The 27,490-nt window shown below is 43.6% G+C and overlaps 1 protein-coding gene across 2 annotated transcripts in view; it reads right to left on the bottom strand.

Annotated features, from left to right (window-relative positions):
* Positions 1–27,490, bottom strand: part of VSTM4 (V-set and transmembrane domain containing 4) — an 89,346-nt gene that overhangs the window by 31,209 nt on the left and 30,647 nt on the right. For both annotated transcript variants that reach the window (XM_061634764.1, XM_061634763.1), the window contains exons 2-3: positions 10,819–11,217; positions 4,442–4,510 (exon numbers count right to left, since the gene is read on the bottom strand). In XM_061634764.1, the coding sequence (XP_061490748.1) occupies positions 4,442–4,510; positions 10,819–11,217 (468 nt within the window). The remainder of the gene's footprint in view (positions 1–4,441; positions 4,511–10,818; positions 11,218–27,490) is intronic.

Below are 27,490 nucleotides of genomic sequence, written 5' to 3'. Positions count from 1 at the left end.
GCTGAGCCTAGTATACCTCATCTAATAACTGTGCATTTGGTTTCTTTTCCTAAGTGTAGAACTTTGCATTTATCCCTGTTGAATTTCATTCTGTTGTTTTCAGCCCAATGCTCCAGCCTATCAAGGTCCCTTTGAATTTTCTTTCTGTCTTTCACGGTATCAGCTATGCCCCCAAACTTTGTATCATCTGCAAATTTGATAAGCATGCTTACCTCCTCATCCAAGTCGTTAATAAAAAGGTTGAAGAGCACTGGGCCCAGGACAGAGCCCTGTGGTACCCCACTGGTTACTTCTGCCCAGTTTGAGAAGGAACCATTGATAAGCACTCTTTGAGTACGATTCTAAAGCCAACTGTGGATCCATCTAATAGTTGTTCCATCCAGCCCACATATAGCGAGCTTGCTAATCAGAATATCATGGGACACTTTGTCAAAAGCTTTGCTGAAGTCGAGATATTATTAAGGGAGGTTACCTGATCAAAAAATGAGATGAGATTAGTTTGGCAGGATTTGTTCTTGATAAATCCATGTTGGCTCCTAGTAATCACTGCATTGCTTTCAAGGTGCTTACAGATTGACTGCTTTATAATCTGCTCCAGAATTTTTCCAGGGATTGATGTTAGGCTGACTGGTCTGTAGTTCCCCGGTTCCTCCTTCTTGCCCTTTTTGAAGATAGGGACAACATTACCTCTCTTCCAATCATCTAGCACCTCACTAGTCCTCCATGATTTCGCAAAAATAATAGAGAGTGTTTCTGAGAGTTCTTCAGCCAGTTCCTTCAATACTAAAGGATGCAATTTATCGGGCCCTGGAGATTTGAACTCATTCAAAGTGATTAGGTATTCCTTGACCATTTGTCTATCAATCTCAAGCTCCAATCCTGACCCTTCTACTTCATGTTTCCTGGGAGGGTCACAGATCCTTTTTTGGGAGAAGACTGAGCCAAAGTAGGAATTGAGCACTTTTGCCTTTTCTTTGTCATCTGTTATCATTTTGCCATCCTCATGGCTGTGCCACCATTTCTTTTCTCTGTCTTTTACTATGAACATACCTGAAGAAAGCTTTTTTGTTGCTTTTAGCATCCCTCGCTAGCCTCAACTCATTCTCAACTTTAGCCTTCCTGACACCATCCCTGCAATTCCGTGATACCTGCCTGTACTCTTCCTTTGTGGCCTGGCCTTCTTTCCACTTCCTGTAAGTGTCTTTTTTTCTTTTCAGATCATCTCTAAGCTTTTTGTGAAGCCACATTGGCTTCTTCTGCTGTTTCCCCCCTTTTTTTCTTGTTGGAATTGCTTGCCATTGCACTTTTAGAATTTCCTTTTTTTAGAAACTCTCTCCCATCTTGGACTCCTTTTCTCATTAGGGTCGCTTGCCATGGAACCGTACTTACAATTGTTCTCATCCTCCTGTATTTCTGTGCAGGATATATATTTTTAACATATAGCGCAACTCCACCTCCCTTTTTATTCCTTCTGTTCTTCTTGAACAAGTTGTATCCTTCAATTGCTGTATTCCAGTCATGGGAGTCATCCCACCAAGTTTCAGTTATACCTATCAAGTCGTAATTGCCCTCCTGTATTAAGAGTTCAAGTTTGTCCTGCTTGTTTCCCATGCTCTGCGTATTAGTATACAGACATCGATGACCATGTGATTTATGGCTTAGCTTCCTTACTACACTTTTCTGAGGGCTGTTACTGGGCCCTATTAGAGCCAAACCCTCTGGTCTCACTACTGTGCATAAGCCTTCATCAGTCGTTACCACCAAGTTTATGTCTCCCTCCCCCTTTAAAGTTTAAAGCCCTCCTGATGACTGTGGCCAACCACATTCTTCCCAGTCCTTGTGAGATGCAACCCATCTCTTGCCAGCAGTCCATATTCAGGAACCATAGCCCATGGTCCCAGAATCCAAATCTCTCACAGCTACACCACCTTCGTAGCCATTCATTCACACGGAGTATTTATCTTTCCCTTTCCACTCCTCTTCTAAGTATTGGAAGGATGGATGAAGAAACTATCTGGGCCCCAAAGTCCTTGAGTTTCCTTCCCAGAGCTTCAAAGTCTGATGTGATTTCTTCATAGCTCCGTTTGACAGTATCATTTGTTCCCATATGGATGAGGAGAAAGGGATACCTGTTGGTGGGCTTGATGAGTGATGGCAACCTTTCCGTCACATCTCTAATCTGTCCTCCTAGTAGATAGCATACCTGGTGAGTCCACAGAACTTCTCGGCATACTTGGGTTTCGATTCCATGCAGTAGGGAGTCTCCCACTACTAGTATTTTTCTCTTCTTGTTGTGGGGCGTACTTTCACTGTCCCTTGACTGAGCTGTAATTCTGTAATTCCTGTAATTCTCCTACCACAGGCTGTCCTCCAGTCTCATCCTCGAGTGGTTGAAAGCCATTCTATAGCTCCACTGGTGAAGGGTGTCTTCTAGCTCTTCTGCTCCTAACTGTCACCCTTTCCCACGGAGGTTCCTCCACTTCGTTATTCCTCTCCAAAGCAGTCTCCTCTTCTGCTACCACATGCTGTTGCTCCTCCACCTCCACATCTCTTTGCTGCTGTTGTTCCAGTGTTCTGTCTAAGAACTCTTCATCTTCTCTTATAGTCCTCAGTGTGGCCACCCACCATTCCAGGCCTCTCACCTTTTCTTCCAACAGTGCCACGAGCTTGCACTTGTTACACGTGTATGCCATGTTGTTCTCAGGCAAGAAAACAAACATGGCACACACCTTGCAGGTCACAACCACTGGAGAATCCTTCCCATTCATACTCTCTTCTACCTTTTCTTTCTTTCTAACTACTTGTTTTGGAGTGGCCTGTGCTTTGTCCTGTCCTACTTCAGGGTAAACTTGAGAGTCCCACTAGTAGGCAGTGTGATGTACAAGGAGAATTAGTAATTTATTTATTTTTTAGGAACCTCCCCCTTGACCTCCCCTGTATGCAAATGCATTCTTCATATAAGTCAGCAAGCAATCCCTTCCCTGATCCAGAGTTTAAAAAACATTTTCCAACTGCGTAAGGGGCCTGGTAATCTCTGTACGAACCATTGGGCCTAGTAAAAGTTGTGTGATCACTCCAATATACAGTCAATTCATGGCCAAATCTTGCAACCTATAATTGTTACAACCTGTAATTGTTTTGGTATGACTGGATGCAAGTGCAAGGGGCCGAAACTGGATTGAACCGGGGATATTCAGGTTTGCCAACGTTTCCACACTTGTATACAATGTAAATGGATTATCTGTTTTTCTCAAAAAGGAGAGGGTGACATAATTAAATAGGATGGTCTGAAAAGGGCCTAGCCCATTTGATCTTCTTCTAGAGATGTCCAGTGCTTACATACTTTCAACATCATAAAGCATAGTGGTCTCAATTGGAAAGCATCAAAATATATTGCAAAATTTGGCATTCCCCTCCACCACCATCCAGCTTTGTGTTATAAACTTTCATTGCCAAATGCAGTTTGTTTATTTTACAAGTAATTCATTTTTTGTAACTAATTACTTCCAAGCTCTGATCCTGAAAGACAAGTTCATGCTTCAAAATTTTGCTTTGATGGTGAACATATACTTGTGTCATATGTCTCAAAGAAAAGAAAAGCAGTCCTTCTGCTGTCAACCCTGAATCATGACATGGTGTCTTGTAAAGAGCAGAACCCAGGTATTATCACACATTACAATGCAAATAAAGGTGGGGTGGATAGTCTGGATCACCTGTGCAGGTTCTATACTAAACCTAGTTTTGGGACAGTGGTTGTAACCAGGGACAGTTAAAGCCTCCTAGATTATATATATTGTTTGATATGTCTGCTTTAAAATCAAGCTTAATGATTTTCAAAATCACACAATCACACAAGAAATGTGGAGTTGAATATGGAATAATATTCCCAAATCATATCCGCAATATGTGCGAAGTTGAAAAGGGCTTTTTTAATCATCATCATCTGAGTAGTGTATAATAGCACGTAAAAGATATATATACGAATTATATTAAAGAGACTGCTAGTTATTGGACAAAAAAAATAGATTTCTTCCTCTTCCATCTTTTTTGGGTCAGCCATCATATGCTGCCAATGAGACACCCCACCTATCATGGGCTGCTATCACTGGATGGCATGCAAGGGTAGGTGGTAGGCTAGAGAAGGCCAGTAAACCACCTTCCTGCCTGCTCACCAGAGGTTTAGCTATCCAGTCTTCACCTTCAGGCATTGAGCAATGTGGTCCCCATTATGGTGTTCCTGACAGGTACAGTATGCTAGGTGGGTGGTGGGTGGAGAAAATATGTGAACATGGCTGTACCCTTCTAAGAATTCATACATTCAGAGAAACTTTGTGGATGCAGCATTCTGGTTTATTTTTAAAAGCAAGGCTGTACAACAGAACCTTTCAGTGGATTCTTGCATTTTTATGAAGATGAACAAAGGGGAAAATGTATACTTAACCTTCAAAAAACTTCCAGGCTTTGTGATTTCTCTCAGCAGTGGAGTCATCTGAATCTTTAGATGAAATCACTGAAATGGGCACACAAGAGTGTTGGTAAACTAGTCAGACACTTTTCACAAAGTATTATTTCAAAGGCAGATTTCAGGTCAACACATACAAACAGCTGCCCCTAGGTCATCTAGTAAATGATAAGGAATTCTTATAAAGAACAAATAAGCTATATATATTTTTAGGAATAATGTTATAATATTTTAATAGGTAAACCAAAGCTAGAATTCTCTCTTTCTCTGCTTGATGTTGTTTCTTTTGGGCCCCTTCTTGGAATGTTCAGTATCCTGGTACAGCTAGGATCAGGAGATAAAATAAAGGGATTAAGACCCTGGCACAGCAGTCTCTGTGTCTCCAAAGGGTCAGGAAGGGTCAGCTTTGGAATGTATTAGAAGTTATGGGTTGGTATTAGATTTTCTGAATAGTATCTGGTTGGCTAGATCTTAATGTAGGGAGCATAATATCTATGTAATACTTATGTGTAACCTTTGGATTGGAAGATGCTAATTTCTTTGTCCTGGAGGGTATAAAAATGTAGACAGCAGTGCGATGTGTCAGAGCTCCATCGAACATCATTGGAAACTGACTTCCTGTATGTTTCTTACTAAATAAAGGCCTACCTTTTTGCTACAAGCCTGTGTCCTCAATTTCTTCAGGACCCCCGGTCCAGTGGACCCCTAAATTCCCTGTCATATATATCTCAGCTAGTGAGATAATAGAAAGCAATGTGGGAATTTGTCTCAATGGCTAAGTTAACCCATTATATTAGATTCAAGGAAAAGAGAGAATATATTCATTTAATATAGTAAGGATCTATTTAGTGACGGCTTTGGGGATCAATTCTACCAACACTGGTAGAATGATTTAAGAAAACAAATAATTGTACTTAAGTTATTAAGGGTCAGTGACCCAGCAAAATGCTGTTTAAAGTTATTAGTTACTCATCGCTTCTACACATCATTGGGTCAGACATCTGTTCTATCCATTTTGTGAGAGAAAGGAGCGTAGAGGGTGCCCTAACAGACAAAGCACCACTTCCTTTAACAGCTCCACAAAATTTGGGGGGAGTCAATAGTACAAAACCCTTTTACTAACCTGAATTATTTTTCCAGTCAGATCCTTGTGAGCAAGGAAAACTGTTTTGTTTTTTTAAATCCTAGGTATAATTTCATGCAAAACATGGCTGGCTGCCCATTAGCTACCAGGCCAAGTTCAAGGTTCCAGTTTTGGTGTACAAAACCCTATGACACTTGGAAACAGGATACCGGAAAGATTGTATAACCCATTATAAACCAAATCAATCACTGCGCTCTGCAGGTGAGGGCCTCCTGCAGATACCATCTTGTCAGCAGGTCCATTCTGCACAACATAGGAAGTGAACAACTAGTGTTGTAGAATCATAGAATAGTAGAGTTGGAAGGGGCCTACAAGGCCATCAAGTCCAACCCCCTGCTCAATGCAGGAATCCAAATCAAAGCATTCCCGACAGATGGCTGTCCAGCTGCCTCTTGAATGCCACCAGTGTCGGAGAGCCCACTACCTCTCTAGGTAATTGATTCCATTGTCGTATGGCTCTAACAGTTAGGAAGTTTTTCCTAATGTCCAGTTGAAATCTGGCTTCCTGCAACTTGAGCCTATTATTCCGTGTCCTGACCTCGGGAACGATCGAGAAGAGATCCCAGCCCTCCTCTATGTGACAAGCTTTCATGTACTTGAAGAGTGCTATCGTATCTCCCCTCAGTCTTCTCTTCTCCAGGCTAAACATGCCCAGTTCTTTCAGTCTCTCCTCATAGGGCTTTGTTTCCAGTCCCCTGATCATCTTTGTTGCCCTCCTCTGTTACTGGGCCCTATTAGAGCAGATCTCTTTGGTCCCGCTACTGTGCATAAGCCTTCATCAGTCATTACCACCAAGTTTATGTCTCCCTCCCCTTCAGGATTCAGTTTAAAGCCCTCCTGATGAACTTCTCCATGCTGTGGCCAAACACATTCTTCCCAGTCCTTGTGAGATGCAACCCATCACTTGCCAGCAGTCCATCTTCCAGGAACCATAGCCCATGGTCCCAGAATCCAAATCTCTCACGTCTGCACCACCTTTGTAGCCATTCATTCACACGGAATATTTTTCTTTCCCTTTCTACTCCTCTTCTAAGTATTGGAAGGATGGATGAAAAAACTATCTGGGCCCCAAAGTCCTTGAGTTTCCTTCCCAGAGCTTCAAAGTCTGATGTGATTTCTTCATAGTTCTGTTTGGCAGTGTCATTTGTTCCCACATGGATGAGGAGAAAGGGATACCTGTGGGTGGGCTTGATGAGTGATGGCAACCTTTCCGTCACATCTCTAATCCGTCCTCCTGGTAGACAGCATACCTGGCAAGTCCACAGATCTTCTTGGCATACTTGGGTTTCGATCCCACACAGTAGGGAGTCTCCCACTACTAGTACTTTTCTCTTCTTGTTGTGGGGTGTGGTTTCATTGGCCCTGCTTGATTGAGCCTCAGCCTCTTGCTCGTTGTTGCAAGGGGTCCCCTGTAATTCTTCCATCACCAGTCTCCTCCTCGAGTGGTTGAAAGCGGTTCCATATCTCCACTGGAAATTGTGTCTTCTAGCTCTTCTGCTCCTAACTGTCACCCTTTCCCACGGAGGTTCCTCCACTTCGTTATTCCTCTCCAAAGCAGTCTCCTCTTCTGCTACCACATGCTGTTGCTCCTCCACCTCCACATCTCTTTGCTGCTGTTGTTCCAGCGTTCTGTCTAAGAACTCTTCATCTTCTCTTATATTCCTCAGTGTGACGACCCGCCGTTCCAGGCCTCTCACCTTTTCTTCCAACGGTGCCACAAGCCTGCACTTGTTGCACGTGTACGCCATGTTGTTCTCAGGCAAGAAAACAAACATGGCACACACCTTGCAGGTCACAACCACTGGAGAATCCTTCCCGGTCATACTCTCTTCTACCTTTTGTTTCTTTCTGACTACTTGTTTTGGAGTGGCCTGTGCTTTGTCCTCTCTTACTTCACGGTAAACTTGAGAGTCCTACTGGTGTGCGGTGCGCTGTACAAGGAGAATTAGTAATTTGTTTGGGATTTTTTTTAATGGACCCCCCCCTTGACCTCCCCTGTCGAACTCCTTTGTCAAACTCCTGTTTGCTCTCCCTATTCACTCGCTCTCTGAAAGCTGGCTTGCTTTTATGTCCTCACCTGTAGACCAACTGAGACAGCTCCCTTTGCTCTGCTCTGCTCTGTTAGGAGTCAGGAAGCAGACTGAGAGTCCCAGCACACACAGCTGCTGCTTGTAGCTCTCAGCAGTTCTCAGGCCATGCCCTTCAGCCAATAGCTATCAGGCCACACCCCTTCCAATCAAGCTGCTATGCAGCCCTTCAGAGCACACGGCTTAGAGCCCTCTTGCCTTTTTTCCTTTCCTCGCACAGCTCCTTTGTCAAACTCCTGTTTACTCGCTCTGTTCGCTCGCTCTCTGAAAGCTGGCTTGCTTATATGTCCTCACCTGTAGATCAAGTGAGACAGCTCCCTCTGCTCTGCTCTGCTCTGTTAGGAGTCAGGAAGCAGAATGTGGCATCTACCCTCTGGAATTCTCTCCCTTTAAATATTAGACAGGTATCATCTCTGTTATCTTTTTGGTGCCTATTGAAGACCTTCCTCTTTCAACAAGCCTTTTAAGGAGAGACTTTATCCCAGTCTGTGTCTGCATTAGAATTGCTTTTTAAGATGTTTTAAAGCTGTTTTTTTAAAGATGTTCTTAAAGATGTTTTGTTTTTATATTCTTTAAAGTCCTTTGTTTTAAAGATGTTTCAGAGTGTTATTAGTATTTTTGTTTGCTGCCCTGGGCTCCTTCTTGGCGGAAGGGTGGAATATAAATGAAATAAATAAATAGTAATTAATTAATTAATTAATTAATTGGGCTTTTGTGGTCACTGAGACCCCAACTGCTTCAGCAAAATGTTTGCAAGCAGCCAGCACCCCCACTTTAGCAGGTAACTTAGTCAATAAGATAACCACTTTTTTCTTTTTACAGAAAGATCTCTGCAAAATGTTTTGTTGAGGGTTACCCTCAACACTTCTGGGGCCCAATGTCACTGGCCTCCCTCATAAGAAATGAATTTACTCATGCTTTTTAAGCAGGGAAGGCTAACCTGTGGCCCTTCAAATGTTTTTGGGCTCCAACTCCTATCAGCCCCAGCCAGCATGGTCAGGTACTATAGGAAACATCTGGAAGGCCACAGTAACATCTGGAAGGCCACAGGTTAAGCTGTTTTAAGGTTTTTAAATGATTGACTGTTTTAGCCTTCTCTCTTTAGATGTTTTCAGTTGCCTTTTTTGCCACTGCTTTTAAGAATTGCTTTGTGTTCATTTTGCTTTAATTATTTTTTACAGTGCCATCCAAACAGATAAAGTGTGGCATAAAATTCTGCCTGTGTTGTGACTCCAGATCATATGTTTATGATGCAGCCATACATGTGGAGAAGGAAGAAAGTGCACCAGCAGCTTGAAATCCCAGCTAGATTCTCAAAAGAATGTGGTAGAAATGGCCAGATTAAATGTCTGTGTTGCTTGGAAGCTAAACAACCTGTGATGATGTGATCAAATATATCACATCCCAAATATATTCCCCAAATATATTCCTAGTAGAGTTGGTCAAACTCTGGGTTGAGTTCAGACACTTAGTCAGTTTGTCTCAGATGTCAAGAAGGGCAGCCTCAGAACTGGGCCTGACATTGTTGACCCCAAGAAAAGGGAAAGGTTGTCATCTCTGCAATCAGCACAATGACAAAAAAATTGAAGACTCATGAAGTTGTGAAATGTGGTGATCATGAACAGATTGCTCAGATAGCCTGTGCTATGGTTGCAAGGCCTGAGAGATTCATTGTTGATGTTGTTACTATTAATTCACAACTAATTCATGAGTATACTTCTGCACTGTTATTGTCATGAGCCCTGCTGGAGGGGGTGTGTGGACCGACAAGAAGAAAGCAGAGGAGGAGGAGGACTTAGAGAGGGATGGTTGAGCCGGTGAAGGGCCGAGCATGGAGTTGGACTCAGAAGGTGCCCCAGCTCTGGACTTTGACAGTTTAACCCCAGCAGCTCCAGATATTCCTGTGGAGTCAACTTGACCAGCTGGCTGTTTCCCAGCCTGACGCTCCCCTCTCCCTGCACCCGCATTGCCCACAGGCAGCCCTCCTACTTCTGAGGGGGAAGATGAGACAGTGACAGGGGCTCCACCTCCACCTCGTCCAGGAGGCGAATGCGGCAGAAAATTCAACAGACACAGTTGAGGTGGAGTCTTCCCCTGCACATGTGTTTCCAACAGTGACAATTAGCACATAAAAGCAGGATGCCTGGCCAGCCTTACTTAAGCCAAGTGAGGGGAGTAGTTTATTTATTATTTGATTTATAAATATATAAATTTATAATTTATATATTTGATGATATATATATATATATATATGACTCAGTTGCTGAGTCAATGTCTTAGTGCAGCGAAGTTGTGCCTAGTTAGACCTAGAGAGATGCTGAGTTCTGAGTAAGTTGTAGGTAGATTCATGAAGTGCACTGAATTGAAACTTTCTCTTACTACAATAAAAGAAAAAACCACAGCCATGTCTGAGTTCTTCGAGTTTGGGCAGGACAGTTGTGTTATATTAATGTTAATAGAACAATATGGCTTTTGTGTTTAAAAACTATGGGGTCAGCTACACCCCATATACTGTTGAGGTAGGTTTTTGAACTTTATATCATGAATAATGCCCTCAATCTCATGCACATTTATGGAGATAAGTCCCACTGAATTCAGCTGAACCTACTTCTAAGTAAATATGCATAAAGTGAGACAGTTAGAAGCTTGCAGCATATAGACCAGGGGTGAGCAACCAGTGGCTCTCCAGATGTTGGTAGACTACAACTCCCATCATACCTGACCATTGAACAGAGTGGCTGGGGCTGATGGGGGTTGGAGTCCAACAACATCTGGAGGGCCACTAATTCCCCATCTCTTATGCCAAATAAACACAAAGTTATTGACCAACCCTATGACTGAAAGGTGAACAACATTTATCCAGACAGAAAGTTCACAAATTGTCTTCATATAGTCAACTCACTGTCAAGGCGAAGGGGTCTCAAAATGCACAATTATTATACACAATTATTTGTGAATATATTTGTTTTCAGCAAGTTTTGACATTTTTTGACAACACCTGAATGATTTAGATTCTTTCTGGATTTATTCAATACAGACAGATGTACAATATGCATAAATATTTTAAATAAATAAAAATAAATAAGCAAAGGGAAGATTTCAAGCAGAGCTAATTATTTACTTACCTTCGATTTTAGTAGATGCGCTACCATGAGACCATGCTGTCCACTTGTTCCTATGCTTGCCAATTTCCTGAACTTTGCAAATATAGTGTCCCTGGTCAGCTTGCTGAAGATTCAGGATAAAAAATGTGTACATTGTTCTTTGTTTCTCCTCTAGAAGATGAAGCCTTTGTTTATAGAAATGACGCGTGTAATTTCCATAGTACTGGACTACTCCATATTTAGTCATTTTGATCATCAAATACTCCTGGGTAGGTGGAAGGGCAAAGACCCACCGGACAGCTAGCAAATTCTCTATTTGTTTTTTTTGAGAAACATGGCAAAATAGGGTAGCATTGTCTCCAACCACATATTGTACTCTGGGTCCTGGAGAAACTGTGACATTCAGAGCTTTACAGACAACTGCAAGAGAAAGGACAGACACAGGCTACCAAACAAGGTCTTACAATACAGTACTGAGAAATGTGTGTGTATGGGGGTTATCTCTGTGTACAATAAATGCATCATTGTTGCTTACATGGAGAGGGGAAGCAGATTCATGCATCTTTTATATAGCTTTTTCTTTTGTTGCTAGGATATTATATTTTCCCAGCACTCATCCTGCAACACAGACCATCAACAGTCAGCAGCAAAAACAAAGGCTATTGGATTACAATGAACTCTATGTTAATTAGGGGCTTTTTGTACTGAGTTGTTAGAATGCTACTAAGCTATTACTATTTGGTTAGGGTTCTTGCACAAATAAATAAAACAAACTTTGCTTTCTGGTAAAATCAAAACACAATTTTCTCTTTCCAGCTGGTACAATCAGTGCTGAAGCAATTATAAGATACAACACAGGCATGCAACCATATATCACTCGTTGGACAGTATCTACAATACGAAGAAGGGATACAACTATGTTATGGCCCTTTTATTTGGGAGGTTGTGTGTGCTTCTGCATCAGTACAAGGACAAATTACCACAGGACTTCTCTAACATTTGCCTCAAGTTGGAGGAACGTAGCTCTAGTTGCCTAACAGCAGAATTTAAATAAACAAAGCTCCTTTGAGCACAGGAAACCAAAAGCATGCTCTCCCTCCAATCAGCACATCAGCTTAAAACTCCCTCTATGCCCTCCTTTTTTTTTTTTTATGGTTTATTTCTAGGCTGCCTTTCGGCCAAAAAGGCCCCCAAGGCGACTTACACACAAATAGAAAACAAACAAACACAAAATACAAATAAAAACAATACAATTTACAAAAATTCAAGCTAACAAAATCCTAGCATTTCTAAAAAGCAACAACAGCTAAAAACCAAAAGCATTCATCTTCCTGGTAAAGGACAGTCCCCAGAAAAATGTCACTTAGAGCAGGGGTGAGAAGGAAAAGCAGATGGAAAAGCTTGCCCCTTGATGATCCCAGCAGAGTCTCACCCCTGCAGCAGTCCCTTCTCACTGAGATGGCAGACGTATGGTCTGGGCAGTACCACTTCAGACTGTTGATTGGGGTTCACATATTGGGATACTTCTCTGTTTTGTTCCGTATAGAAATCTAGTCTGTCAGAGAGAAGGGTTCCAACATAGCCTTCTTTCTGACATGCCACCTTCTATGTGTATGTAAATGTACCATCTCACTGAAAACTTGAACTATATCTCATGGGAATTATGTATAGTACTCTGAGAGTCTCATAGGTTGTTCATGCAATGGAACTAAAACCATCACTACCCTGCACTTATAGCGCATTGATTCTCCAAAGAGCACTTTACTTACTTTTAACCTCATAACACCACACTGAGATAGCAAAGATCATAGCTGAGTGAGAATTTTATATATCCAACATTTTATCTATTACACCATGTGATCTCTCAGGCAAAGTAAGTAGGCAAAATCTGGCCCTTTATTTCCAAAGAATTTTTCATCTCATGGTCTCAGATATACATGGAACCTTCATGGAGGATATCCCTGCTTTTAGAAACCACAGGTTCCAACAGCATCTGTCGTGTTCAGATCTTGGAAGTTCAGGTCTGTGGCTTACTTTATGGAATGAATCCATCTCTTGCTTGGCCTTCCTCTTTTTCTATTCCCTTCTGTTTTTCCCAGCATTATTGGCTTTTCTACTGAATCATGTCTTCTCATTAGGTGTCCAAAGTATGATAACCTCAGTTTCATCATTTTAGCTTCTAGTGATAGTTCTGGTTTAATTTGTTCTAACACCCAATTATTTGTCTTTTTTGTAGTCCATGATATGTACAAGGCTCTCCTCCAACACCATATTTCAAATGAGTTTTTTTCTCTCTTATCTGTTTTTTTCACTGTCCAACTTTCACATCCATACATAGAGATTGGGAATACCATGGTCTGAATGATCTTGACTTTAGTATTCAGTGATACATCTTTGCAATTGAGGACCTCTTTTAGTTCTCTCATAGCTGCCCTCCCCAGTCCTAGCCTTCTTCTGATTTCTTGACTATTGTCTCCATTTTGGTTAATGACTGTGCCGAGTTATTGATAATCCTTGACAATTCAGTGTCCTCATTGTCAACTTTAAAGTTACATAAATCTTCTGTTATTACTTTAGTCTTTTTGACGTTCAGCTGTAGTCCTGCTTTTGTGCTTTCCTCTTTCACTTTCATCAGCATTTGTTTCAAATCATTACTGGTTTCTGCTATAGTATGGTATTGTCTGCGTATCTTAAATTATTGAATTTCTCCCTCCAGTTTTCACACCTCCTTCATCTTGGTCCAATCCTGCTTTCCATATGATATTTCTGCATATAGATTAAACAAATAGGGTGATAAAATACACCCCTGTCTCATACCCTTTCTGATGGGGAATCAATCAATTTCTCCATATTCTGTCCTTACAGTAGCCTCTTGTCCAGAGTATAGGCTGTGCATCAGGACAATCAGATGCTGTGGCACCCCCATTTCTTTTAAGGCATTCTTTATTTTTTTCATGATCTACATAATCAAAGGCTTTGCTGTAATCTATAAAGCACAGGGTGATTTCCTTCTGAAATTCCTTGGTCCGTTCCATTATCTAACATATGTTTGCGAAATGATCTCTGGTGCCTCTTCGCTTTCTAAATCCAGCCTGGATATCTGGCATTTCTTGCTCCATATATGGTAAGAGCCTTTGTTGTAGAATCTTGAGCATTACTTTACTTGCATGGGATACTAAGGCAATAGTTCGATAATTACTGCATTCCCTGGGATCTCCTTTCATTGGAATTGGGATGTATATTGAATGCTTCCAGTCTGTGGGCCATTGTTTAATTTTCCATATTTGTTGACAACTTTTTGTCAAAATCTGGACAGATTCAGTCTCAGTAGCTTGTAGCAACTCTATTGGTATGCCATCTATTCCTGGTGATTTGTTTCTTCCAAGAATTTTAAGAGCAGCTTTCACCTCACATTCTAAATTTTCTGGTTCTTCATCATATGGTTCCTCCATGAATGAATCTGTCATCCTGGCATCTCTTTTATAGAGTTCTTCAGTGTATTGCTTCCATCTTCTTTTTATTTCATCTGGGTCAGTGTGTTGCCCTGTAGATTATTCAACATCCCTACTCTTGGTTTAAATTTCCCTTTAATTTCTCTAATCTTTTGGAATAGGGCTCTTGTTCTACCCTTTTTGTTGTAACTATTGTAATAGTTCTCTTTGTCCCTACGTACTAGTCGCTGTATTGTTGCATTTAGGGTTTGGTCTGTGTTTCTATCTCCTTTTGCTTTTGATTTCCTTCTCTCTTTAACTATTTTAAGAGTTTGTTCAGTCATCCATTGAGGTCATCCATCTCAGGCCTCTAGCCAACCACATAAAGAACTGCTTAACCAACTGGTGACTACTGAGGAACTTCAGGTCTATTCAAAAGACTAAGAATGGCAAGACATCAGGCACAAACAGGTTTGGAAGTGAGTTTTATAAGATGGCAAAGGAGTCACTACTCCCACATTGAAAAACTGGTATGAGGCATCTTAAGTGGGTAATACTCCTTCAGCGACAGGCAAGGCTCATAGTGCTACTTAAGCCAGGAAACAACTTGGTGGCTCTGGGATCAGTGGAAGATGGCGGCTCGTGTGGTGGGATGGGAGGCTACCTCCTCACTGAGTTCGTGGTTGAACTAAAATTGGGCCATCTACGGGGCAGAGGTGGATGCGTTGCGACAACTGTCTGCTGCAACTTGAGGATAAGACGGCTTGGGTTTTACCTGGAGCTCGGCAGTCCCCTTCTGTGCTGTCTGGTGCCAGGTCGGGTGTGGCGGCCTTTCATTTTTGGGCCTTCGTTTGGGCTTCGCTTGGCGGCCCGCTCGCTTCCGGTCCGCTGCCGCTGGAGGAGGTGGAGAGGAGGAAGAGGTTACTCGAGCCGGCCTGGTTGTGTCGGTGGCGTTCCTCTCCGCGGCGCTGGATGTGGGAATGCATTGTTCAGGTGCCCGCCCGCCTGCCTGCCCGCCCGCCCGCCTCGCTTCCATTGCTGTTGGCGTTGGCTGGGAGGGAGTGGAGGAGGAGGGCGTTTTCACCCGATCTGGACTGCCGGACTGCCGACGCCATTCCTCTTCACGGCAGTGCCTTGCTCGGTTGCCGCCCGCCCCGTTCCCGTTGCCACAGATGCCGGCTTGGAGGGAATGGAGGAGGTAGAGGGGCGTTCTCGCTCGACCTGGACTGTGCTGATGCTGTCCTTTTTCGTGACATCAAATGTGGGGACGTCTTGTCCATCACGTTGCTTTGGACGTTGCGCGTCACCAAGGGGTTGCCATACAGGGAGATCCCTGGTTTTGTTTTTCCACCTTACACAGAGACACTACTGCTGGCGAGTGAAACGGACCCTTTGCATGACCAGTGTCATCCGCTGCTGCCACCTCATTGTGCTAGACTTTTAACACCGCTTTTAAGTAGCCCTTGGACCATTGCCACAGCTCAGCGTCCTGCCAACTTCGTTGAGCTCGAGATCAGGGAGCAAAAGATGTAGTGGACTTACAGCATCCTACCACCTCTGCCTGCACTTCCTTTTTACCAGACTAGAGAGCCTGTTGGACTTTAGGCATATTGTGCGGTTAAGGGTGAGGGCCTGCTTGTTGGGCGGACAGGGAGTGGGGGATGTGCAGACCGGGGGGGTATCGTGGGAGGAGTGGGGAGCCATGAGATTAAGAGGCTAGGCGGCAGATCCTGGACAGGTGCAGGTGGCAGGCCTTGCCAGTCTAGGGGAACAAGGGATAGATGCATAATATCCATCCCCTGTTCCGGGCCTGTCCATAACCAGAAGATAACTGGAGGATGCAAGACTCCATCCAACCTCCGATTGCTGTTATGTAATGCCAGGTCTGTGGTACAAAAAACAACAATCATCCATGATATGATTCTGGATGAGAACCCAGACCTGGTCAGTCCAGTGCCTCAGGAACCCATGGAGCATTCTAAAGCCTCCTGTGACACATTTGCGAAACACTTTGCTGATAAAATCGAGCGCCTGAAGAGCACGATCCCGCACGCCGTGGACACAGGGAGTGAACCAGACGCGGTCAAGGACAACCCAGTCCGGTGGGATCGGTTTCAGCCTCTTCCTTCTGAGGAAGTGGACAAGGTGCTCTCTACTGTGAAGCCAACCACCTGTCTGCTGGATCCTTGCCCTTCGTGGCTCATTATGAGCTGCAAAGAGAGATTGAGCAACTGGATCCAGGCTATGGTAAATGCATCCTTGGAAGAGGGTGCAATGCCATTAGCCCTCAAGGAGGCAATAATAAAGCCCATCTTGAAAAAGCCCTCCTTGGATCCTCAAGAGTTGAATAACTTTTGCCCAGTCTCTAATCTACCATTCTTGGGCAAGGTGATAGAGCGAGTGGTGGCCAAACAGTTACAGACACACTTGGATGAAGCAGATTATTTAGATCTATTCCAAACGGGCTTCAGGACTGGACATGGAACTGAAACGGCCTTGGTCGCTCTGGTAAATGATATGAGGAGGGCATTGGATAGGGGAGAATATACCTTCCTTGTCCTCCTGGATCTCTCAGCGGCTTTTGATACTGTTGACCACGGTATCCTTTCAGATCTCCTAGAGGGATTGGGAATAGGGGGGACTGTTTTACAGTGGCTCTGTTCCTATCTCTCTGACAGACATCAACGGGTGGCATTGGGGGATGAGGTATCAGACCCTTGGCCTCTCAATTGTGGAGTGCCACAAGGTTCTATCCTCTCCCCCATGCTATTCAACATCTACGTAAAGCTGCTGGGGGCCATCATCAGGAGATTTGGGCTGTAATGTCACCAATATGTGGATGACACTCAGCTCTATCTCTCATTTAAGTCCTCACCAGAGTTGGCTGTGGAGACCATGTCCAAGTGCCTAGAATCTGTAAGTGGATGGATGGGAAGGAATAGACTGAAACTAAATCCCGAAAAGACCGAGGTGTTGCTCGTGGGAGACAAGGGAAGGTTGGAAGATATTGATCTGGTGTTGGATGGGGTAAGATTGCCCCTGAAGGACCAGGTCCGCAGCCTCAGGGTCATTCTGGACTCCCAGCTGTCCATGGAGGCTCAGGTTTCAGCAGTGAGCCGGGCAGCTTGGTATCAATTGCATCTGATACGAAGGCTGCAACCCTACCTTCCTGTCCATTTGCTCCCATGGGTGATACATGCCTTGGTCTCCTCCTGTTTAGACTACTGTAATGCGCTCTACGTGGGGTTACCTTTGAAAACGGTCCGGAAATTGCAGCTGGTACAGAATGCGGCAGCACGTTTGAGTAAGAACAGCCATCGCTGTGATCATATCGCTCCGGTGTTAATAGATCTACACTGGCTACCATTTGTGTACCGGGCCCAATTCAAGGTGTTGGTATTGACCTTTAAGGCCCTATAAGGTCTCGGCCCAGTTTATCTGAAGAAGCGCCTCCAGCATCACCAATCATGCCGCCTGACAAGATCAGCCACACAAGACCTTCTCTCGGTCCCACCAGCCAAATTAGCTAGGCTGGTGAGAACCAGAGAGAGGGCATTTTTGATCGTGGCTCCCACCCTCTGGAACTCCCTCCCGTTCGATCTTCGCCATGCCCCCTCCCTGACTAGTTTCCGCTGGACCCTGAAGACCTGGTTAATCAAGCAGGCCTATGGGATCGTTGGGGTAGGTTAGTCTTTTAATTGTTGTTATTAATTGGTGTCTATAGTAATTTTTTATAATGTATTTTGGTTCTTATATTGTATTTTATTATCATGTAAGTCGCCTAGAGTGGCCGTTCACTCAGTCAGATAGGCGACTCAAAAATAATATTATTATTATTATTATTATTAACTCGAGGTATTGTCTTTTTTCATTTTTCCCTGATAATGTCTCTGACTTCACTCCATAGTTCTTATTTATTTTTATTTATTATTTCAATTTATATACTGCCCTTAGCAAAATAGCTCTCAGGGCGGTGAACAAACAAGATAAAATACAATATATCATAATAAAATACAAAAATATAAAATACAAACAAACAACAAAAAGCACAGCAAAAACAAAATAAATACTACAAAAATTAAAAATACAGATTAAAAGATTAAAAAAGATTAAGAAGATTAAAATGCCTGGGAGCATAAAAAGGTCTTTACCTGGTGCCGAAAAGATGGAAGTGTAGGCGCCAGGCGTACCTCTTCGGGGAGGCTGTTCCACAACTCAGGGGCCACCACAGAAAAGGCCCTAGATCTCGTAACCACCCTCCGGGCTTCCCGATGAGTTGGTACCCGGAGGAGGGCCTTAGATTCTGAACGAAGTGAGCGGGTAGGTTCATAGCGAGAGAGGCGTTCCACAAGGTATTGAGGTCCCACGCCGTGTAAGGCTTTATAGGTCAAAACCAGCACCTTGAATCTCGCCCGGAAGCAAATAGGAAGCCAGTGCAGACGCACCAGGACAGGTGTTATATGCGAAGACCGACTGGTCCTCGTCAATAATCTGGCAGCTGCGTTCTGCACCAGCTGAAGCTTCCGAACTGTCTTCAAGGGCAGCCCTACGTAGAGCGCATTACAGTAATCCAATCTTGAAGTTACCAGAGCGTGGACAATGGAGGCGAGGTCATCCCTGTCCAGATAGGGGCGTAGTTGGGCTACCAGACGAAGATGGTAAAATGCATTCCGTGCCACCGAGGCCACTTGGGCCTCGAGAGACAAGGAAGAATCGAGAAGAACCCCCAAACTACGTACCTGTTCTTTCAGGGGGAGTGTAACCCCATCCAGAACAGGGTAAGCATCCACCATCTGAGCAGGGAAGGCGTTCACCAACAATGTCTCGGTCTTGTCTGGATTGAGTCTCAGTTTATTAGCTCTCATCCAGTCCATTATCGCAGTCAGGCAACGGTTCAGCACATCAACAGACTCACCTGAGGAAGATGAAAAGGAGAAATAGAGCTGCGTGTCATCAGCGTACTGATGGCAACGCACTCCAAAACTCCTGATGACCACACCCAGCGGCTGCATGTAGATGTTGAAAAGCATGGGGGACAAGACCAATCCCTGGGGGACTCCACAATGGAGAGTCCATGGTGTCGAGTGATGTTCCCCAAGCACTACCTTCTGGTGACGATCCGTGAAGTAGGAGCGGAACCACTGCCAAGCAGTGCCCCCGACACCCAACTCCGCGAGTCTCCCCAGGAGGATACCATGGTCGATGGTATCAAACGCCGCTGAGAGATCAAGGAGAATCAACAGAGTCACACTCCCCCTGTCCCTCTCCCGACAAAGGTCATCATACAGGGCAACCAAGGCTGTTTCGGTGCCAAAACCGGGCCTGAAACCGGATTGAAATGGATCTAGATAATCGGTTTCATCCAAGAGCGCCTGGAGTTGGCTGGCAACCACCCGCTCCAAAACCTTGCCCAAAAAAGGGACATTCGCCACCAGTCTATAGTTATTCAAATTATCTGGGTCCAAGGAGGGTTTCTTTAAAAGAGGTCTCACTACTGCCTCCTTGAGGCTACCAGGGACTACTTCCTCCCTCAAGGAGGCGTTAACCACTTCCTTGGCCCAACCGGTGGTCCCAGCCCTGCTAGCTTTCACTAGCCAAGATGGGCAAGGATCCAGAACAGACGTGGTTGCCCGAACCATTCCAAGCACCTTGTCCACTTCCTCGAGCTGCACCAATTGAAACTCATCCAATAAAGAAGGACAAGGCCGTGCTCCGGACACTTCAATGGATTCATCTGTCACAACATCAGAGTCAAGGTCCCTGCGGATACATGCAATCTTATCTTGAAAGTGTCCAGCAATTTGGTTGCAGCGGATCTCAGATGTTTCCATAGTATCGTGGGGGCCAGAGTGTAAGAGCCCTCGCACGACTTTAAAAAGCTCTGCTGGGCGGCATAAAGATTCTGGTTCTCTGCCAACTATGTTTAAAGCCTCAAACCTGTTCCTTATTTCATCTTTATATTCTTCTGGGATGTTATTTAAATTGTATTTAGGCATTATGATTGCTTATGATGGAGAATTATATTTTTGTATGTTTGTTGGTGATCTTCTTACTTTGCTTCTTTCCTATGTTACTAATGTTTCTACAAAGAATCTAAACCAGAAAAAAAAAATTCCCCTCCTTATTCATCCTAGAAATCTGTGTCAAATGTATTTTTATTAATTTCAAAGCCTTTTTATTAGATGATGTCATATGATGGTGAAGATAGCCTTTTTTTGTTTCAAACAGGAGGTTATGCTCTATTTCCATTTTGGGTCCATTAACAGTTGAATCTGAAACTGCAGTTTGATGTAAAATCAGACTGATTAGAATATGTTGCTACTTCAGCTATGACTCTAGCTGTTGGAAAAATGAGCATGCATGTTTTCAGCCTGCTATGTTTAAACCACTTTATTTAAGGCAAGGTGTTCACAGTCAATTAAAAACATAGAGCACACCTAGCATTTGGCTAGAATATATTTCACCTCCCACTGTTTTATCTTGTGCAAATTGAGATACTTCTGAGGTCCACTGGAGACTATTTTGCAAAAGTCAGTGCCGTTATTCCACAATTATGTTTGGAGTTTTTTTAGTATAAATTTTGCAAAGTGTTGCTGTACTTCACATATTCATAGAAACAAATGCAAAAGAAAATGATTTCCTATAGGAAACTTCACTAAAATTGCAAAGGAAATCAGACATATTCAAAGTGACCATCTGAACTATATCAACTGTATTCATAATGTTGGTTCCTCCCTGCTAAAACAAGATCAGCACAGCACATGTCTTGTTTCTGTTATTTGGGCTGATTGCAGGTGTTGCCACCACTCACCATATGCTCAGAGGCACGTTACCAAATTCTTCCAAGGTACACAGGAAGTGGATTGGACTGTGAAAGACCAACCCAAATGGTGTTTGCATTTTGACCAATTTGTAGGGCTGTACAATATCTCAGAGAGGAGGTCAGGTCTCCTGCTCCCCTGGTGCATTCGCTATAGCTGCCAGATTTCCCTGTTTTTAAAAGTTTGATAGAAATATCTGTGGGCTATAGGTACATTCTTAAACCGCAAGGTTTTCTGCCTATTAATGAATTTCTCTGCTTTTTAATCTGGAAGGTAAGAAATGGGATCCTGTGCAAGTTTAATGGATTGATCATTTGAATGCTTAATGAGTGCAATAGGATTTACTCCTCTGCAATCATGCTTAGGATAGGTGAAACTCACCACAGGGGATGGGGAGGGGAGGAGGAAGAAGGGCAGGGGTGGGGAGGAGGACGGAGGGGAGGAGGGGGATGAGAACAGGCAGGAGGGAGAGGGAGGAGGAGGGTAGTCTTGATCATTTGCATGCTTATTGAGTTCAGTGGGATTTACCTGTGTGCAATCACGCTTAACATATGTAAAACTGACCAGGGGAGGAGGAGGGGAAGAGGGGGTAGGGAGGGCTGGAGTGGGCAGGGGAAGAGGAAGAAAGGAGGAGGAAGGGAGAGGAGAGGAGGGGGAAGGAGGAAGGGAGGGGAGAGGGGAGCGGAAGGAGAGGAGAGGGGGAGAGGAGAGGGGAGAGGAAGGAGTGGGAGAGGGGAGGAGGGGTTTGGAAGGGGAGGGAGAGGTGTGAAGGAAGGGGGAGAGAATGGCTGCCCAATTTCCCTGTTTTTAAAAGTTTGATAGAAATATCTGTGGGCTATAGGTACATTCTTAAACCGCAAGGTTTTTTGCCTATGAGTTCATTTCCCTGCGTTTTAATCTGGCAGGTAAGAAATGGGATCCTGTCCAAGTCTGCTGAGAATGGATTGATCATTTGCATGCTTATTGAGTTCAATGGGATTTACTCCTATGCAATCTTGGTTAGGATAGGAAAAACTGACCATGGGGTCAGGAGTGGGAGTGGGAAGGGGAAGGAACGTATTGGAGGGGGGCAAAGGAAGGGGAAGGCAGGTTTGATCATTTCCATGCTTGTAGAGTTCAATGGTATTCACTTCTGTGCAATCATGCTTAAGATCGGTAAAACTGACCATGGGGAGGAGGAAGGGGAGGGGGAGGAGGGGGAAGGGGAAGGAGGGGATTGGAAGGGGATGGGGAGGGACGGACAAAGGGAGGGGATAGGAGGGAGGAGACAGGAGGGTGGGTTTGATCTTTGCATATTTTTTGAGCTCAGTGGGATCTATTTCTATGCAATCATGTTTGAAAATGGAAATGGACTGCCTTCAAGTCAATCCCCACCTATTGCGACCCTTTGAATAGTGTTTTCATGGTAAAAGGTATTCAGAGGTGGTTTCACCATTGCCTTCCTCTGAGGCTGAGAGGCAGTGACCGGCCCAAGGTCACCCAGTCAGCTTCATGGCTGTGTGGGGATTTGAACCCTGTTTTCCCAGGTCATAGTCCAACACTGACCCAGGGAAAAGGAAGGGGAGGGTTTAATCAAAATAGCACTCCACTTACCTGAGAGTAAGCCCCACTGAACTCAGTGTGATTTACTTCTGAGTAGACTTTTTCCTCCTTCCCTTCAAAATCATTGCAAGCATACAGAAGCTCTGCTCCACTTACCTGGGAGTAAGCCCCACTGAACTCAATGGGATTTATTTCTGAGTACACAATTTTCCTCCTTCCTTCCCTGAAGCTCATTGCTAGCACACACACGCTCCACTCCACTTACCTGGGAGTAAGCCCCACTGAGCTCAGTGAGATTTACTTCTGAGTAGACATTTTACCGCCTTCCTTCCCTGAAGTTCATTGCTAGCACACAGAACCTCCACTCCACTTACCTGGGAGTAAGCCCCACTGAACTCAGTGAGATTTACTTCTGAGTAGACATTTTACCGCCTTCCTTCCCTGAAGTTCATTGCTAGCACACAGAACCTCCACTCCACTTACCTGGGAGTAAGCCCCACTGAACTCAGTGAGATTTACTTCTGAGTAGACATTTTACTCTTCCCTTCAAGCTCATTGCTAGCACACAGAACCTCCACTTACCTGGGAGTAAGCCCCACTGAACTCAATGGGATTTACTTCTGAGTAGACATTTTACCACCTTCCTTCCCTGAAGTTCACTGCTAGCACACAGAACCTCCACTCCACTTACCTGGGAGTAAGCCCCACTGAACTCAGTGAGATTTACTTCTGAGTAGACATTTTACCACCTTCCTTCCCTCAAGCTCACTGCTAGCACACAGAAGCACTGCTCCACTTACCTGGGAGTAAGCCCCACTGCACCCAATGGGACTTACTTCCGAGTAGACTTTTTAAAAATTGCAGAGTTCTTCAAAGCTCCCCCCCATTTTCTGACTCTTTCCCACTCACCTCCATTCTGCTGCTGCTTTCTCCCTCCATTGGCCATTTTTTCTCTCTCGCGCGCGTGCTTCCTCTCACAGAGCAAGCTCAGCAGAAGGCCGGTGTGGGTCACATGTCTGTTGTGCACCAATCACAGCAGCAGACTTCCCCTACTTCCTCCAAGTAACTGGAAGGGGAGGGGGAGGGAGAGTGAAATGAAAGAACTCTTCTGTGCATGCGGTATGTTATAATACACAGCAATGCATTTTTTAATAAATTAATTAAAAATAAACCATGTGGTTTTTTTTAATTTAAACCTACTACAGATGAAGTATTGTGTTTGGGGCAAGCTCAGGGATTTGATTAGGGATACGATTACAGTTGGTTGTAATCAACGACAACAGATTATGACAATTTCTCAAGAAAAAAGTCCAAATGGCTTCTAGTTTTTTTCTCTCCTGTTTTTTCACTTTAACCTGTGGATTCTCCTTGGGGGGGGGGGTTGTGTATCACCAAGAAAACTTCCAGAGCTGTAGAGCAAGCGATTCTGAATCCAACAGTATAAGACTTGTATGTTTTTGTTTTGAATTGGGACTATACAAAGCACCACAAAGGGGTTTTGGGGGTATTTTAATTTAACATGGTAGAACGCGAAAAATCCCTACTGACTATAGTATACAGCCACTCTTGTGGCTGTATAATAATTCACTCAGACTTTGCATTGTAGCTCTTAATTGTTTTTGCTACATCACTTCTCACTATTAAAGCAACCCCGTTTCTTCTTAATTTCTCTTTTCCTCCATAAAATGTTTTGTAGTTGCCTGATTGAAAATGTCCCATTCCCATCCATTTTAATTCACTCATGCCAAATATTGTAATGTTGATATGTTCCATTTCTTTCTTGCTAACTTTCCCTGGTTCATGCTTCTCACATTCACTTTTGCTCTAAAACATGCAATTATCAGGCCAGATTAAGATTGGTTGAAGCTTTGGAATTATAAGGGGGGCAGAAAAACATGGCTATTAATAGGACAAAGATGCATCACTCTGGTTAAGGGATCAAAATCTGATGCTTATGATTCAAGCACTAGATCCCTTTTGCAGCCATTTTATCCCTCCTTCTGTAGTTTCACAACAGCCATGTGGGGTAAGTTAGGCTGAGAGCTGGTGACTGGGCTGACGGAAGTGAACAAAACCAATGATGATGAATAACTGGGAAAGTTCAAAATGTGAAATTGCACATGTTCAGAGTATTTTGTTTGCTTTTTGCTTCTTTGCCGGCAAAACGATTTTTGTGTTTTGTTGAGAGTTGTAAAACTCCATATGATCAGAGTATTTTCAGTCCATGAGAGCTTTGGCCATGAAAGATTTCTTAGTATTTAGGATACCACAAGACTTTTGTGGTATCCTATTCTGTGTGTTCCTTCTTGGGTGAAGGGAGACCCTATTTTGGGAAGTGCACCAAGGCCCCAGCCACCTTTATCCTGGCTTGCCTCCAACATGTTTCCACATGTAACCACCTTTTTCCACCTCCAACTGCTTTGTGCAAGAATTTGCACATCATCAATTTTATAATTCCTCTCTTCCCAAGAGAAAGTATACCATATAGAATAGCCAGTTTGGACACAAGTCACATTTAAGGTAGCTATCTAATGCCATGCTCATGACAGCAAACAAACTAATGACACTGGGTTGCATCCAATGTTAGTCATACTCTGAGTTGAAATTAATAAGCATTAATAAATTAGATTCATTATTTTCAGTTATCTACTGTGTTTAGAACACCAGCAGTGACCCCGTGATAACTCTGCATGGGAGGTACCACGCCCTGGCACTTGCCCAGGTCTTTATAGATAATGCTGAGGTCTGGGGTGAAAACAAAAGCAGATTGCTACAAGTTCCCAAGGAGTGGCTGTCTTTCAGCATGAGCTGGAATTGGGTGAAGGATTCCATGGAGGGCAGGGGACAGAGGAAAGAGACAACTGGGGATTGATGACTGGAACCTTTACCTCCTGCTAGGTTGTGCCCTTCTCCTATCGGTCAAGAATCTTTTCCTATTTCTATTTTTGCAACTGTGATATGCTTTCCCAGGCTATGTATAGGCTGGCAAAACCTGGAATTGGCAAGGAAGGACCAAGGAAGATAAATGAAGATCACAGATGGCTTAATCTGTCAATGTTTGTTTTCCAAGTTTCTAATTTTTCCAATCTTAAATTCAGTTCTCCACATTTCCACAACAATTTATGATTTTTTTAAATCATGAAAATTCATCAGCATTTTAGTGTTAATTTCTCCTAATAAATGCATTTGTGCATGCAGGTTTGACTAATATTTTTGCAAGCAGTTTTCCCCTAATATAATGAATTTTTGTATGTTACTTTCACTAATATATGCATTTTGTACATATTATTTGGTTAGAGAATGGCATCTCAAAATTAAGTGCTGTGTTTTGGTTCACATATTGGTTTCAGAAGTGTGAATTAGTTTCTCTGCTCAAGATGAAATTAAATGTTTAAACAAGCAGGCATTAGACCTAGTGAACATTCTGTGCAGTATATTGAATACTTTGGTATACTTTCTCTTGGGAAGAGAGTTTGGGGTGGTGGTGGAATGGATTATCCCTGTGAGTCCCCTTTCCAGCCTCTGATTTGGAATCCTGTGCCTTGGAATGAGGAACTCACTCTGCTGGTCAGATGAGTCTGTCCTTTGATAAGCTAATAGAGTGGCCAGGTAGGAGAATGGGTCTATCAGTTGCCCAGCAACTGGTGAAATGGGCCAGGAAGAGGCTTTTGTCATTGAAACTCTTCAGGAGAGCCTCCCCCCCCCTCCTGGCAGCTAGCAGAGGTTTATGCTTTGAGTGGTTTTAGATTTGTGGAGAGAATGTTTTGGAGACTGGAGGCAGGCAGAAAGGCTGGCTCTCTGCATCATGGCTATAGGATGCCTCCTGTAACACTGATGGAAAAACTGGATATTGGACTGCTGATGCCTTGAATCCCTCCATCCTAAGCTCAGGTTGGAATGTGTGTAAATAAATAAACCATATTTCATAAATAATAATAATAATAATAAAATTTTATTTAGCAGACGCCCATCTGTCCGACTGAACGGACACTCTGGGCGACTTACAATATAAAATACAATATAAAATACAATCTACTCATATACATAATCATCACATTATTAATATCATAACATCTCATCTGAAGACCATCTTACATTAATACAATGTAAAACCTAACCCACCCCAGAGATCCCATAGGCCTGCCTGAAGAGCCAGGTCTTCAAGGCTCGGCGAAAAGTCAGTAGGGAGGGGGCATGCCGAAGGTCAAAGGGAAGTAAGTTCCAGAGGGTGGGGGCCACGATCGAAAAAGCCCTCTCCCTGGTCCGCACCAACCTAGCTGTCTTAGTCGGTGGGACCGAGAGAAGGTCCTGTGAGGCTGATCTTGTTTGGCGGCATATTTGGTGATACTGGAGGCGCTCCTTCAGATAAACTGGGCCGGAACTGTATAGAGTTTTAAAGGTTAAAACCAACACCTCGAATTGGGCCCGGTATACAACTGGCAACCAGTGTAATTCAATCAACACTGGGGTGATGTGATCGCGGCGCCACACCACATAAAGACACCACAGTCTCCGCTGACCTTCTTCCCAAAGGAAACCAAACCCTGGATGAGTGCAGGGACCCCGGAAATCTCACTGCTCAGAGATTTATTTATTTATTTATTTATTGTACTTACATACTGCCCCATAGCCAAAGCTCTCTGGGCGGTTTACAGTAACTAAAAACATTAAAACAAATATACAAATTTAAAAACACATCTTTTAAAACAATTTAAAACACAATTTAAAACAATTTAAAACACATGCTAAAATGCCTGGGAGAAGAGACACGCAACAATATTGTCTACAGCAGTGGTGGGAAACCTCTGGCCAGACAGTCATCCCCATTTAGGCTCTGAGGCCATTTCATCCAAGCCACACCAACCTGCTCTACATCTGACATCATATACAATGTCAGGT

The sequence above is a fragment of the Rhineura floridana genome, chromosome 7, assembly GCF_030035675.1.
Source record: "Rhineura floridana isolate rRhiFlo1 chromosome 7, rRhiFlo1.hap2, whole genome shotgun sequence".
NCBI lineage: Eukaryota > Metazoa > Chordata > Lepidosauria > Squamata > Rhineuridae > Rhineura > Rhineura floridana.
Note: the sequence above shows the minus strand (reverse complement) of the source record. Positions and strands in the feature narration are given on the sequence as shown.